The 15,271-nt window shown below is 41.9% G+C and overlaps 1 protein-coding gene across 3 annotated transcripts in view; it reads right to left on the reverse strand.

Moving 5' to 3' along the window:
• LOC102931932 (very-long-chain enoyl-CoA reductase) overlaps nt 1-9,689 on the reverse strand; it is a 36,535-nt gene extending 26,846 nt beyond the window's left edge. For all 3 annotated transcript variants that reach the window (XM_043521491.1, XM_027827516.3, XM_043521492.1), the window contains exon 1: nt 8,113-9,689. In XM_043521491.1, coding sequence (XP_043377426.1) covers nt 8,113-8,139 — 27 coding nt within the window. In that variant the 5' untranslated portion in view covers nt 8,140-9,689. The remainder of the gene's footprint in view (nt 1-8,112) is intronic.
• Nucleotides 9,690-15,271: the final 5,582 nt, after the last annotated feature.

Genomic DNA, 15,271 nt, shown 5'->3' on the forward strand with positions numbered 1-15,271 from the left:
TAGAACCATGTTGTTAGCAACAACAGTAAGTTCCAGCATGATTTCAAACACAGTGAGGTCAGAGCCCAAATCTGTAAGTCCTGCAATGTCTGCAAACCTCCCAGAAACAGGGATCCTCACACCAGGCCTGATCCTGAGAGGCGTCAAGCACCTATAACTACTACTGAAGTCATCTGGAACAGCAGGTGCTCAGGATCAGACCATACACTTCTGTAGCTGAATTGCACATGATCCTCAAGCCATCTTTATCTGCAAATGAAGGGACTGAGCAACATGCTGGTTATTTAGTATAACCACAGGGGTAACATAAGGAATCACCTGACTAGGTTAGACAAAACACTTGAAGAATATACAAGAGAGGATTTCAGGGAGATAGGTGGATCGGGGGTGAAGGTTTTCAAGAACACAAATGGGAGCTAGGCACTCAATTCTTATTGACTTTTAAGGGGAGTTGGACACCTAGCTGCCTTTTTGTACCTTTGAAAATTACCCTCCAGCTCTTTTTAAAAAAACTAAACAAACCAGCCTCCCCACCACCAGTAAACTTTAAATGTGCTTCTCCTTGGCCCATGAAAACAGACAAAAAAACCTCTGTCCATCCTCAAAAAGAGATGGGGAAAACTGTCCTGGCACTTAAATAATTTGGCATCACTGGAGAGAGATATCTCTAAAAAATCTCTGTTTTATCCAGTCATTTTCAGTTTGAAAAATCTTTCACCTAAGACATTCCCTAAATGCAATGAATTCATCGAGAACTAATTATGACAAAATCTGCCTAACTGATGATTTACAAACACATCTGGCTCAGAAAACCAAGGGCCCAATCCTGCAAACCCTTACTCACATAAATAGTCCTTATGCAAGTAATTCTGTTGATATCAATGGGATTATTATTTCATGTAAGGATGAGTAAAGGTTTGCAAGATAAGGCCCCAGATAATTCTACTCCAAACACAGGTATATTAAGTGTAATTTGTTTATTGATTATTTAATTTAAGAATCTTAAAGGGACATGTTAACTGAATGCTGAACATTTTTCTACTATATTTACAAGAAATACCTAAGATTACTATAATTGAAAGAGAGTAGAGAAAATCAGTAAATGAGGGGTTTGGAAGAGGGCTCCAGGGTGGGGCCAGGGATGAGAGGTTTGGGGTGCAGGAGAGGGCTCAGGGCTGGGGTAGGGTGTTGCGGGGGTGGGGTCCAGGGTGCAGGCTCTGGGAAGGAGTTTGGGTGCGGGAGGGGACTCCAGGCTGGGGCAGGGGGTTAGTGTGCGGGAGGGGGTTTGGGGTCTTGGAGGGGGTGTGAGCTCTGGTAGGGAGTTTGGGTGCAGGAGGTGGCTCAGGGCTGGGGCAGGGGCTTGCGAAGGGGTTCAGGGTGCAGGCTCCAGGCGGCGCTTACCTCAGGTGGCTCCCAGAAGCAGCCGCCAGGTCCCTGCGGCCCCCAGGCACATGGGCAGCCAGGGAGGCTCTGCGCACTGCCCTCGTACCCGCTGTGCTGCCCCCGCAGCTCCCATTGGTCGTAGTTCCCGGCCAATGGGAGCTGTGGAGCCAGTGCTGGGGCTGGGAGCAGTGTGCGGAGCCTCTCTGGCTGTCCACGCGCCTAAGGGCTGCAGGGCCCCGGAGGCCGCTTCCGGGAGCCGTGCAGAGCCAGGACAGGCAGGGGGCCTGCCTTAGCCCAGGACCCCCACTGTGCCACTGACAGACTTTTAACAGCCCAGTCGGCAGTGCTGACTGGAGCCACCAGGTCCCTTTTCAACCAGGCATTCCGGCTGAAAACCGGACACCTGGCAACCCTACCTCATTCCCTCTCTGGATGTTTTGTTTTGGGTCTTGCATGCAACTAGGCAGCCAAGTACCTAGCTTGGGTGCGGCTATCTTCCCTCAGTTCATGGATCACAAGCAAAGCTAGGTGCCTCCATGCAGACCAGACTCACGTGCCTATTTCCAATAGAGGGCCAGGGCTTACACACACCCCTGTTGTTGGCATCTCCTATAAGCTAGTTTAGACGGCTTCCCACCTAGCATGTGGGCTTTCTGGATCTCAACCTAAGGTGCCTATCTCTCCCCATTCATTGTATAGGGAGCCTTAGGCACCTAACTCAGGCTTTCTGGATCGCAGTGTTGTTTCCGTGATTTTCTAGGCAGTGTTGCAATGCCTAAGTTCCTTTGTGGATCCCACCCTTAGGCCTCTATCTTGCAGATCCCACCCTTAGGCCTCTATCTTGCAATGGAGCTCACTGCAGAATTGGGGCCCTGCTTCAAGTAACATGGTGGGCTGTGCTTTGCAATGTCATGCGAAGCCTATTTCTCAAAGTGGCACTCTTTTTATAAGAACCTCTTCATTAGGTATTGTTTTTAAAACACTTCTGATCTCTATGTAGAGCAACTGAAGGATGTAATTTGTTCTAAAAGCCACAGAGCTCAGCAAAGCTGTCACTTCTTAAATTGCCATGTCTCTACCAAATAACCCACAATGACTATGTAAGAATTTCTAAAGAACTCAGCAAATCTGAACACACTAACATCAGAGGCTATGGAAAAAATATAAATTATTCAGAATATAAGTGTTCACTTTGTTCATTTACAGTAAAAAAAAATATATAGATGCACTTCTCTGGCATGATGTATTTCTGAGCTTATGTGCCTATACTTTCCATAGCATAATAAATCTTTGCCATTTGATGAAAGGACATGCAGTGCTTTTCATATTCATTTGACTGTTTTTGATTTTCTGTACAGAGAGATGCTCTTGTGAAGTGCTTCTTCAGTGTGTGGTACAGTTAGATTTGCGTTGTCAGTGTAATCCTGACTAAAGTCCAACTTGATAAATAATTGGAATAATAGTTGGAATTGCCTACTTCTGATCCACTAATGTTTTACAAAATACTCCATAAGTTGTTTGAAACTGAGAGGAGCCCTAAGTCTCTCATGAACTGACCAGTTTCCCCTCTCTGTAGTAGTCACTACTAGGATAAGTATTAAACTTCTCTTCTTGGTTACATTTCTGTACCCGGTAATCTCATGAGTCTCAGAATAGCTATGGAGTTACATTAATTTATTCAGGCTAGAATGGATCCTCCCTTTGGCCTGTTTCATACCTACACCAGTGCTGAGTCCAGCCAGAGAATGAAGGGAAAGGCAGTGTGTCTCCCCTGTCCTAGCACTGCTAGGAGCCACTCTACTACAGCACAGGTTAGAGTAGCTCTGAAGGCTGCCCAAATTTCCACCGCAACTGCAATGGCCCATGTGAACCATTTCAATAGCTGGTGCTAGCCAGGACAAAGGGATATCTTGGCCACATCCTCCCTTCTCCCAGCAAGCCTTGAGCACTGGAGGGTGATATGCAGCTAGCTATGATGGCTGTGTGTGTGCGCGCCAGGGAGGACTCCACACACTAGGAGTATTTCCTAAGGTGTGGGGTGGTGTTACAGCTACAGTGCAGGAATTAATTCCCCCTTATATTAATTGTAGAAATATTATTTATATTCCTCATGAATAGGGACCTCACTTTCAATTCTCTGCTTGGGGTTAAAGGGCAAAGGTGCTACGCCCACGGGACCCTTAACTCACATGCACATGGGCAACGTATAGTCCCCTTGTAACTATACCCAAAAAAATGAAGTGAAACTGACTGTGTCCCAAGTCAGCTAAATGCATGAAATAAGATGGAAAAAAAAAAATCTTTCAGTAACAAAAATCCTAATCTTAGCCAATAACAATAGTAGGTAAAAATATTCAGAGTGTGATTTTAATGTTTGTAAAGTGCTTAGTGATTCTCAAGTGGAAGATGCTTCAGAATTGCAAAGTATAATAAGGGTTTCAGAGTGTATAATAAAACAATATTGGCCTACAACTTAGATACTTTTCTCTATACTTATAACTCCATTTTGAATTTATGCAAAGAAGCATTATAATTGTAAATACTAAAATATTTTGATTTTATCCACATATGTGTAATCAAATTGGTGGGGTGAACTGTATAGGCAGTTATTCGCTCCAGCCTTTTTCACTGCTACCAGTAGCGCTCAGATTGGGCCAGTATGTGGTGGTGGTGTGGCATGCTTGCCCCTCTTTAAAGCTGTTATCTAGTTCTCCAGAATCTTAGCTTTCGTTTTTTGTTGTTTTTTTTTTTTAAAAAGGATCTAGCTGTTACGGTTGTGAAGAAAATCTCAAAAAGGTGAACCAAGACCAGACATCTACTTGAGTCTGCAGAGAGACCTGATAGCTCTGAGCTATTGAGCTCTGCCCCGTTCAGCTCATTTAGGCATTAGCTCAGATGCCTAGTGATGATTTAAATGCCAACACTGTTATCTATTTCATTCCTCATGTAAGAAAAGAGAGGGAAGATCATGGATCTACACAATTTACTGTGTCATTTTGGTGCCACGAGAGGGTAGCATTTGGAAGAGTCTCACTACTTCTATTTTTTCACCACTCAAGAAGGAATCAAGCCCAAGTTGCCTAGCAGAGCCAGTGGGCACATTCAAGCAGCACTTGAGGGGAACCAAGCTTGAGGTAGCCCGTGGAACTCACAGAACAATCATGATCTTATACATCCACATAAGCTATAGTAGCATCTCATTTTGGCAACTCACATGGGGCAGAGCTTATGAGCGTGCCACTGCATGACTTTCCCTGCCTCATTGTGAGCCCTGGTTGAAACTGGGAATTATTGCATAGAAAGCCTCTTGACAAAAGATAGGTGAGAAGGGAACATAAGTGATCAACAAAAATGACCCTAATGGTTGTTTACTGGATCTCTACCAGTTTCAGGAACAAAAAAATTGTTGAGTTTCCTGGCAGTAGTGTTGACCAATAGAAAAAAGAATGGCTGCTCTTGACCTACAGAGTTAGCTTATACGTGAATGAGAAATCTTCTTAAAACAAAAACAGACTATTTATGTTCCCCAAACATGGTGAGAACATATTTGCCAGGCTCTCTGCCCACTAAAGTCATTGGCAAAACTCCCACTGATATCAGTGGATTCAGAATGGAGCTCTTAAAATACTTAGATTTTTTTCCCTTTCTTTTCTGACCTAATTAGACTTGAGTTCAGGATTCCTTACTTCCTCTGAAAAGATTGCTTACATCACTTAACATTTAGCAGCAAAACTGATAGTGGGCCAGACAATGTTTTAGGCACAGCCTAATGCAGAACTGCACCGACCCAGCAAGGGCTCTGGGGAGCATTTTGCCTGAGGGAGATACATTGGACCAGGTCCTTGGCCTCCAATATGTCCTTTTGCACTGCTCCCTGTCACACAGGTAAATGGAGGATTCCTCTTGCATAAAGCCAGCTATTCCAGACCTACACTGTCCTCTTTGGTAAGATGACATAAGATACAGGGCCTGTGGCAGAAGCACTTTGCACTCTGATGAGCCTCAACAGGATAACAGCCCCTGTGGGGCTACTGTCAGTAAGTTAGAGCAGCCCAACGTATGCTGCTGCCCTCAGACCCGAGGAATGCAAAGCCATCTTTGTTGTGCCATCACCCACATACCTTGAATCCGGCATGAAGTGCACCTCAGACAGACTTGATGATCTGGTCTAATGCCTCTCAAATCTCCTAGGGAATGCACCTCCCCTTAAGAAGATGGTCTTCAACTCCTTCATGGCCAGCCAGCCAGCTCAGCTCTACTCTACTGGCAAGTGTGAAGCATAGAGTGGATTGTTCCTCGGGAGAACTAGCAGAATTTGCAGTTGTGTCTGGCCCCTATAGTCTGGGCTACTGAGGTATAACTGACACTGTGCTAAAAGTACAAGAAGTTGCCAGGTGCTTGTCTATGCTAGGGCTAATGAAACTAACATTGATGCAGCAGAAATATTGGTAATACCAATGGGAATTTCTTCTTAAAATTCCTTAGGGCAAGATAAATAGGGCCATAGGAGGAAGGCTCTGTGCATCTTCTCTATCTTGTTCACCCATGCAAGGATCAGAGATAATCTAGCTCATCCTGTTTAGAGATATCGGAAGTGTTTTCTAAGTTTTGGTAAAAGACGGAATCATGGACCTTAGGACTTGACGAGTAAATGGAGGAGGAGCTGTTTTGCAGACACTTGGTTTAAAACCCTGTTAATTTTTAAAAAGAAAAGCAGTACTTGTGGCACCTTAGAGACTAACAAATTTATTTGAGCATAAGCTCACGAAAGCGTATGCTCAAATAAATTTGTTAGTCTCTAAGGTGCCACAAGTACTCCTTTTCTTTTTGCAGATACAGACTAGCACTGCTGCTACTCTGAAACCTATCGTTAAATTTTTAAATGTGCAGATATTTTATTGATAATTTTGCATTTTACAGGTTTTGTTTTTTTTTTAATTAAAGAGGCTTTTGCATTTACTTTTAGGTTAATATGGGAGAGTCTCATGGTGGAGAATCTGAAATGAGAGACTACAAAAATGAAACAGTTATCTAGAAGGACAGCTGCTAATTAGTATTATTTTGAAATCCCCCCCCCCCCGCTTTGACATGAACCAGCCTTCAGAACTTTCAGTTAGCTGATATAGACACATTCCCTTCATTAGAGCTTAACGTAGTTGATTAAATGTAGATTCTTTAAGTTATGAAGGTAAGATAGATAGGCCTTTTTGTGATGCTGTGTTTAGTATGCACTCAGAAAAAGTTGAATGTGTTAAAATCTTTCTTGATTACTTTTTTATTTGCCACACATTAATGCGAGAATCAAGTACGTCATTAAAATCTATAGCCAATGACATTTACAAATGGCCAAGAACATTTCAAACAACTTTTCCCACCTGTCGTTTAGAACCAGAAAATACAGCTCTATTAATCAGTGACATTATATATAGTTTATGCAATGTCCCAAAGCACAGCAGACACTGTATGCAAATGACTGTAATGTGCAAATGCCTTTACAAATAAAGAAGTCATCTCCTTTGATGAAAGAAACTCACAAACAGGTGCTAGGGGTTCAGTGCTTTTCCATGCATATGCTTTTAAGCTTTCATGCTGTTTCAAAAAAGACTCCTACTATGTACAGCATTGCAACATGCAGCATTTAACAAGGGTCTTCCAAGAAGCTAGAGATGAACGGTGCCAGTGACATTTATCTCCCTCTGTTTTTTCAAACAGCAAGGATATATATACCCAGAGCAGACTGAACATAACAGGGGGATTAGGAAGGGCTGTAAAAAGAGAGGAGTGCCACTGACCCCGGCCTCCCCAAATCACAAGTAACCGTGTGAAACTATCCACAACAGGATACAGAGATCCTCTTCCTCTCCAGTGACTGCCCATCTGAGCCTGAACACTTCACATAGCCACTCAAAAATGCCAAGTTGGAGAGATCAGCCCCAGGAAGAGAGGGCTGCTGGAAAAACAAAAAGAACAGGAGTACTTGTGGCACCTTGGAGACCAACAATTTTATTAGAGCATAAGCTTATGTATATATATATATATATATATATATATACACACTATATGTTCCATTCTATGCATCCAATGAAGTGGGCTGTAGCCCATGAAAGCTTATGCGCTAATAAATTTGTTAGTCTCTAAGGTGCCACAAGTACTTCTGTTCTTTTTGTGGATACAGACTAACACGGCTGCTACTCTGAAAACTGGAAAAACAGCCGCCTTGGAAGAGATAGGTGGATGACACAAACATAACAATTCTGGGGGGAGGGGGAGTTAGTGTCATTTTGGTTTAAGGCTCTGAACCATGGGTCTATGTGGCCTAGCTTCTCCCCACTCACCCAGGGGAAGCCACAGATGGTTTGGCCTTGTGCTTCACATTTGATGAAAGTCAAGTAAATAAAATTCCCCCTGTTTTCAAAAGCCTGCAACTTAAAACTGCTTCTGTTAATCCCCGTAAACTGAGTTGCTGGTAGCCTTTAGCTTCCCTGCAGATGTGATGGGGACACTGCTGCCCCCGGGAGGAGCCTAGTCAGCAGCCCACCTTGCTCACTGCTGGGAATGCAGCAGAAACCCCTCGGTCACTTTTAGCCTCCAGCCTCCCTGCTGTGCAGCTCCAGGGATCGGGCTGCTCCCAGCAGCGCAGGGCTCCGCGCCTCAGTCACTGCCCGTTCTTTAGAACCCCACCCAAGTTCGCTCCGCTGCCCGGAGTGATCCTCGGTGCCAGGCACCCACCTCAAAGAAAGTGACTCTGCTGCCCATCCTGGGTGCTGATTGCGAGCGTTGTGCCCGGCTCTGGCTGCCGGAGCAGGGAGCTGAGCCGAGCTGAGCTGAGCCGACGCCGCCGACGCCTCCTCTTCCTAGCGCTGCTGCACTTTAACTCGGGTCCCCGGCACGCTGGCCAATCAGGAGATGTCCACTGCCCTCCCCTTCCTTCCCTTGGGTTCAGAAATTCTACCGCGAGGGCTGCACGCGGTTCAGGGCAGCGCTGTCAGCCCTTGTCCCATGCATCACTCACTCCCCCGTCCCCATGTGCTGTCTGCAGCCAGGCTGCGCTGAGCTCACCATCCCCACAGCAAGGGGAAGGAAGATCCGGCCACAGGCAAGCCAGGGTGCAGCTTCTGCTGCTTTAGAGCACTTCCAGGACTCCTGTTTGCTATCTGCAGGCTGAACAGCATCGCATGCCTACTGCAAATACAGAGCATATAATGGTAGAAATGAAAGGCTGGAAGAGATCTGGAGAAGTCATCAAATCCAGCCCCCTGTGCTGAGGTAGGACCAAGTATACCTAGACCATCCTTGAGAGGTGTAAAACTTCCAGTGATGGGGATGCCACAACCTCCCTTGGAAGCCTATTCCAGATCTTAAATGTCCTTAAAGATAGAATTTTCCTCCTAATATCTAATCTAGATCTCCAGTGAATATTGAATAATACTGGACCCACAACTGACCCCTGTGGGACCTCATGAGATACATCCTCCCAGTTTTACAGTAAACCATTAATAATTACTCTTTATGGTCTTTCAAGCAGTTGTGTATCCACATTATAGTAATTTCATCTAGCCCATATTTCCCTAGTTTGATTATGAGACTATCCCATGAGGGCATATCAGAAGCCTTACTATATCACATCTACTACTTCCCCCCATCACTAAGTCAGTAACCCTATCAAAAAAGGAAATTAGGTTGGTTTGGCATGATTTGTTCATGACAAATCCATGCTGGCTATTCTTTGTAATCCTGTTGTCCTCTAAGAGCTTATAAATTGTTTAATAATTTGATCTAGTATCTTTCCAGGCATCAAAGTTAAGATGATAGGTCTATAATTTTCCAGGTCCTCTTTGTTCCCCTTTTTAAAGATTGGTACTATGTTTGCCCTTCTCCAGTCCTCTGGGACCTCATCTGTCCTCCAGAAGTTCTTAAAGATAATTGCTAATAAGGGTTCCCAGATTGCTTCAGCTAGTTTCTTAAATACTCTAAGGTGAATTTCATCTTTGCCCTGCCAACTTGAATACAGTATATCTAATTTATCTAAATGTTCTTTAACATTCTTTCCCTATTTTGGCCTGAATAGCTTCCCCCTGTTTGTTAGTATTAATTGTGTTGCGTATCTAATCACTATTAACTGATGACATCAAGAAGGCTGAGGTGTTTCCTATTTTGCTTCAGTCTTTACTAAAAAGTTCTTAGTTCTACTTGCCTGCTAAGAAGGGGACCTACACTTTCCTTTGTTTTTCTCTTAGTATTAATGTATTTAAAGAACCTCTTGATCACACAGAATATCAGAGTTGGACGGGACCTCAAGAGGTCATCTAAGTCCAATCCCCTTCTCAAAGCAGGACCAATCCCCAATTTTTGCCCCAGATCGCTAAATGGCCCCCTGAAGGATTGAACTCACAACCTTGGGTTTAACAGACCAATGCTCAAACCACTGAGCTATTCTTCTTACAGCTTATTTCCCTTGCTAGGTGTAATTCATTTTGTGCCTTAGTCTTTCTGATTTTGTCCTTACATGCTTGTGTCATTTTTTGTACTCCTCCTTAGCCATTTGTCCACATTCCCACTTTTTGTAGGATTCCGTTTTCATTTTCAGGTCATTAAAGAGCTTCTGTTGGAGCCATATTGACCTTTTACTATTCTTCCTCTTTCCTTTGCATCACAATAGTTGGAAGTTGTGCCTTTAATATTGTCTCCTTGAGAAATTGCCAGGTCTCCTGAACTTCTTTATCCCTTAGCATGCAGAGCTCATGGCTGGAACTGTTTATGGCAGACACCAGCAGTCTGGCTGTGCTTTGACTTTGTTTCAATCCCATCTCTCCAAAATCTCCCTGGGTTTCTCTCTTCTTTTCTCTTCCTGGTAAAGGTAAAGGGCACAGTCAGACTAAAAATAATAGCCCACATGGTTAGTAAAGCCTGATTTCTTAGCATTAATCTGTATTTGGTTTATTTGTACATTGCCCAGAAGCATGCTAGGCATTTCCCACAAGTAATGGGTTTGTCATGAGAGAAGGAGCAGCACTTTTATTACTCACAACAGCACTCAGATCAGTCTGAATATGCCCAGGCTTCTGCAAACATCTAGGTTGGCATGATCAGGGCTGTAACAGCCAAAAGCAAAGCCTGGTTGCTCCCATATTTGTACCATGAGATTTTCCTTACACTACTTTCCATTATGTGCTGAGGAGGGTAGCAACCCCGAGTCGAAAAGCCCTGTGGCAGGTAGAAGGAAAAGAGCAGTGCTCTGTTTCCTGCATCTAGAGATGGCAGAAGCCCAGCTGCTCCCCCTCCACGGGTTGGGGCTCTGCAGCTTCAGCAGGGAGAATACAAAACCAGATTCTGGTTGTCCTCCACAGCATGTTCCCCTGCCTAGCCAAAGGATTTTTTCATGCATATCTGCTCTGAAGCTACAGCTTCTGGGACATCAGTAACCACCACAGCCTACATCCCCTCCTCTCCTTCTATCTCTCTCAAAGAAGGGGAGGTGTAGACTTTGTGGAAATCATCAGAGACAGTTTGGTAGAAAAAGCAGTTTTTTTTCTTATCACGAGTACTCATTAAATGATATTAATTTTTCAGGTCTAAAAAAACATTCTATCAACTGCAATATTCTGAACTATTTCTGTGAGCGTTGATATTTCACAGCCGGTACTGAAACATATCATACTGAGAGGAGAATGGATTTAACAAAACCAAATCCTCAACCACATCATTGCTATCAATCTCAGGAAGGCCAATGAAGAGACTTCTCTGTTATCTGCTGACAGTTATATAATAGACAATTTAGACTTTAGTAGAATAATTAAAGACTATTCAAAGAAAAAAGAAAATCTTTATTTCTAGCTGCCATTAGTCAGTTAATGAAATCACAAAGCTGGCTCTGAGGTGTAATGAGATTTTAATAATAAATGCAATTTTTGTAAATTTGGAATGCATTAAAAGAATGTTACTTTTCATTATTGAATATTTCCCACTAGAGTAGACAGGTGGGCTGTATTCTGCATTGATTTACAACCCTATGCAACTCTAGAATTTAGCATGGAAACTTTATAAAGAAAAATATCAAAGGATAGCTCATCTGAGAAAGAACGGTTTCTACCAGAAAGGCAAAGGATTAAGAAAACCTATGGGACAAAATTAATTGCCTGCGCAAATAGATGCAACTCCATTGAAATGTATGGAGTTGCATCCACTTGAGCCAGAGGTGAATTTGGTCCTTTGTCTTGGCCGGGCTAAATGTTCTATTTTTATATTGGGACAAAAGAAAAAATCATTTTATTATTGCACTTCAAAATTAGTTAACATTTCCCCTGATAAGTGTTACTTCTCCGCTTACTGTGTATGTGTGTATATAGAAGAATATAACTCAAACTTGTAAAAGTAGTCAAATCAAAAATATTACAGAATATAAAAATATTTTAAACTGTTCTTCTAGATTAGAAACAGTCCACGCCCAATGTTTTGGAATGTGGGGAGATTATGCAAATTAATTCAATTCCACTTTAACACAATACATAGGTCAGAGAAAGAAATTCCTACTAAACATACACAATTAAAATTCCATTGGTGATAGCAAAGCTATAATTTGTAGCTCAAGGTTCCCTTCAATTATAGTTACCCAGAGAAAGAAAGAAAGAAAGAAAGAAAGAAAGAAAGAAAGAAAGAAAGAAAGAAAGAAAGAAAGAAAGAAAGAAAGAAAGAAAGAAAGAAAGAAAGAAAGAAAGAAAGAAAGAAAGAAAGAAAGAAAGAAAGAAAGAAAGAAAGAAAGAAAGAAAGAAAGAAAGAAAGAAAGAAAGAAAGAAAGAAAGAAAGAAAGAAAGAAAGAAAGAAAGAAAGAAAGAAAGAAAGAAAGAAAGAAAGAAAGAAAGAAAGAAAGAAAGAAAGAAAGAAAGAAAGAAAGAAAGAAAGAAAGAAAGAAAGAAAGAAAGAAAGAAAGAAAGAAAGAAAGAAAGAAAGAAAGAAAGAAAGAAAGAAAGAAAGAAAGAAAGAAAGAAAGAAAGAAAGAAAAATAAGCCTGATTCTAAAATTTAAAAGCAACAGTCAAACTGCCCACATTAGAATTGCTTATAGACTGATAATTCCGGAGCCTTCTGATCTCAAGTGCTGGGACACAAAGCCTTGGGGGTAAGGGATGATATATTGTTACCTAGTTATAGCAGTGTGTGATGTAGATTCAGAAAAAGTATTTGTAATTTATGTTTCAATTGGCTGTACTGGGTTTGGTTCAACCTGTAATGTGTCTTTACTAGTTTCCTGTTCTTCAGACTGTAAATGAGCAACTAAGCTCTCTTCTGGTGGCCATCATAGGCCTGAAAGGATAACGTGATTAAATCATGGCTATAGGCCACCAGGAAACAAGCAAGTACTGATGTAACCAGATCTGGTGCATCAGTAAGAGGTGTTTAGCCATCTAACAACATTAACTGTGTTTTCCTCCATTCTAGCTGCAGCCCATTGGAATCATTCCAAGTCTTCTGTAAAACATTACTGGAGACCAACAGACAGTGATAAATATCAGCTTGCTGAAGCAAATTCCAGGTACCAGAAAGAGTTATATCCCTCCCTAGTGTACACATAAAGGGGGGGATTTATTATTCCACACATGAGAAAAACAGATTAGTGTCGATTGTGATGATCAGGAATTCTGTTTTTATAACAACTGATTTTATCATTTCTGTTTCTGAGATGCTGACATTTTCTTTTACGTTTGTCTTTTATGTTTATCCATTTAGTTGGTTATTTAAAATATATTTTTGCTAGAGGTTTGTCTTATAGGAGCAGGTTTCCTTCCCAGGTACCAGCTGCAGACAACAAAAGAAGAATCCTCTTCTACTTTAGATCATATATAGTTCAATTGGACCAAATTCTGGGTTTAAATCTGGAGTTACTTCCACTGAAGTCAAGAAGGTTATTCTGGATTTTTATACTGAGTGTAACGGAGCAGGCCTGTTGAGTTTAGGAACATAAGAATGGCCATACTGGGTCAGACCAAAGGTCCATCCAGCCAAGTATCTTGTCTACTGACAGTGGCCAATGTCAGGTGCCCCAGAGGGAGTGAACCTAACAGGTAATGATCAAGTGATCTCTCTCCTGCCATCCATCTCCATCCTCTCACAAACAGAGGCTAGGGACACCATTCCTTACCCATCCTGGCTAATAGCCATTAATGGACTTAACCTTCATTAATTTATCCAGTTCTCTTTTAAACCCTGTTATAGTCCTAGCCTTCACAACCTCCTCAGGCAAGGAGTTCCACAGGTTGACTGTGCGCTGAGTGAAGAAGAACTTCCTTTTATTTGTTTTAAACCTGCTACCCATTAATTTCATTTGGTGGCCCCTAGTTCTTATATTATGGGAACAAGTAAATAACTTTTTCTTATTCACTTTCTCCACACCACTCATGATTTTATATACCTCTAGCATATCCCCCCTTAGTCTCCTCTTTTGCAAGCTGAAAAGTCCTAGCCTCTTTAATCTCTCCTCATATGGGACCCATTCCAAACTCCTAATCATTTTAGTTGCCCTTTTCTGAACCTTTTCTAATGCCAGTATATCTTTTTTGAGATGAGGGGACTATATCTGTATGCGGTATTCAAGATGTGGGCGTACCATGGATTTATATAAGGGCATTAAGATATTCTCTGTCTTATTCTCTATCCCTTTTCTAAGGATTCCTAACATCCCATTTGCTTTTTTGACTTCCGCTGCAAACTCCATGGATGTCTTCAGAGAACTATCCACGATGATTCCAAGATCTTTCTCCTGATTAGTTGTAGCTAAATTAGCCCCCATCATATTGTATGTATAGTTGGGGTTATTTTTTCCAATGTGCATTACTTTATGTTTATCCACATTAAATTTCATTTATCATTTTGTTGCCCAGTCACTTAGTTTTGTGAGATCTTTTTGAAGTTCTTCACAGTCTGCTTTAGTCTTAACTATCTTGAGCAGTTTAGTATCATCTGCAAACTTTGCCACCTCACTGTTTACCCCTTTCTCCAGATCATTTATGAATAAGTTGAATAGGATTGGTCCTAGGACTGACCCTTGGGGAACACCACTAGTTACCCCTCTCCATTCTGAAAATTTACCATTTATTCCTACCCTTTGTTCCCTGTCTTTTAACCAGTTATCAGTCCATGAAAGGATCTTCCCTCTTATCCCATGACAACTTAATTTACTTAAGAGCCTTTAGTGAGGGACCTTGTCAAAGGCTTTCTGGAAATCTAAGTACACTATGTTCACTGGATCCCCCTTGTCCACATGTTTGTTGACCACCTCAAAGATCTCTAATAGATTAGTAAGACATGATCTCCATTTACAGAAACCATGTTGACTTTTGCGCAACAATTTATTTTCTTCTATGCGTCTGACAATTTTATTCTTTACTATTGTTTCAACTAATTTGCCCGGTACTGACGTTAGACTTACCGGTCTGTAATTGCCAGGATCGCCTCTAGAGCCGTTCTTAAATATTGGTGTTACATTAGCTATCTTCCAGTCATTGGGTACTGTAGCTGATTTAAAGGACAGGTTACAAACCATAGTTAATAGTTCTGCAATTTCACATTTGAGTTCTTTCAGAACTCTTTGGGTGAATGCCATCTGGTCCCAGTGACTTGTTACTGTTAAGTTTCTCAATTAATTCCAAAACCTCCTCTAGTGATACTTCAATCTGTGACAGTTCCTAAGATTTGTAACCTACAAAAGACAGCTCAGGTTTGGGAATCTCCCTAACATCCTCAGCTGTGAATACTGAAGCAAAGAATTCATTTAGTTTCTCTGCAATGACTTTATCATCTTTAAGTGCTCCTTTTGTATCTCGATCGTCCAGGGGCCCCACTTGTTGTTTAGCAGGCTTCCTGCTTCTGATGTACTTAAACAACATTTTGTTATT

This window comes from Chelonia mydas, chromosome 8 (genome assembly GCF_015237465.2).
Source record: "Chelonia mydas isolate rCheMyd1 chromosome 8, rCheMyd1.pri.v2, whole genome shotgun sequence".
NCBI classification, from domain to species: Eukaryota; Metazoa; Chordata; order Testudines; family Cheloniidae; genus Chelonia; species Chelonia mydas.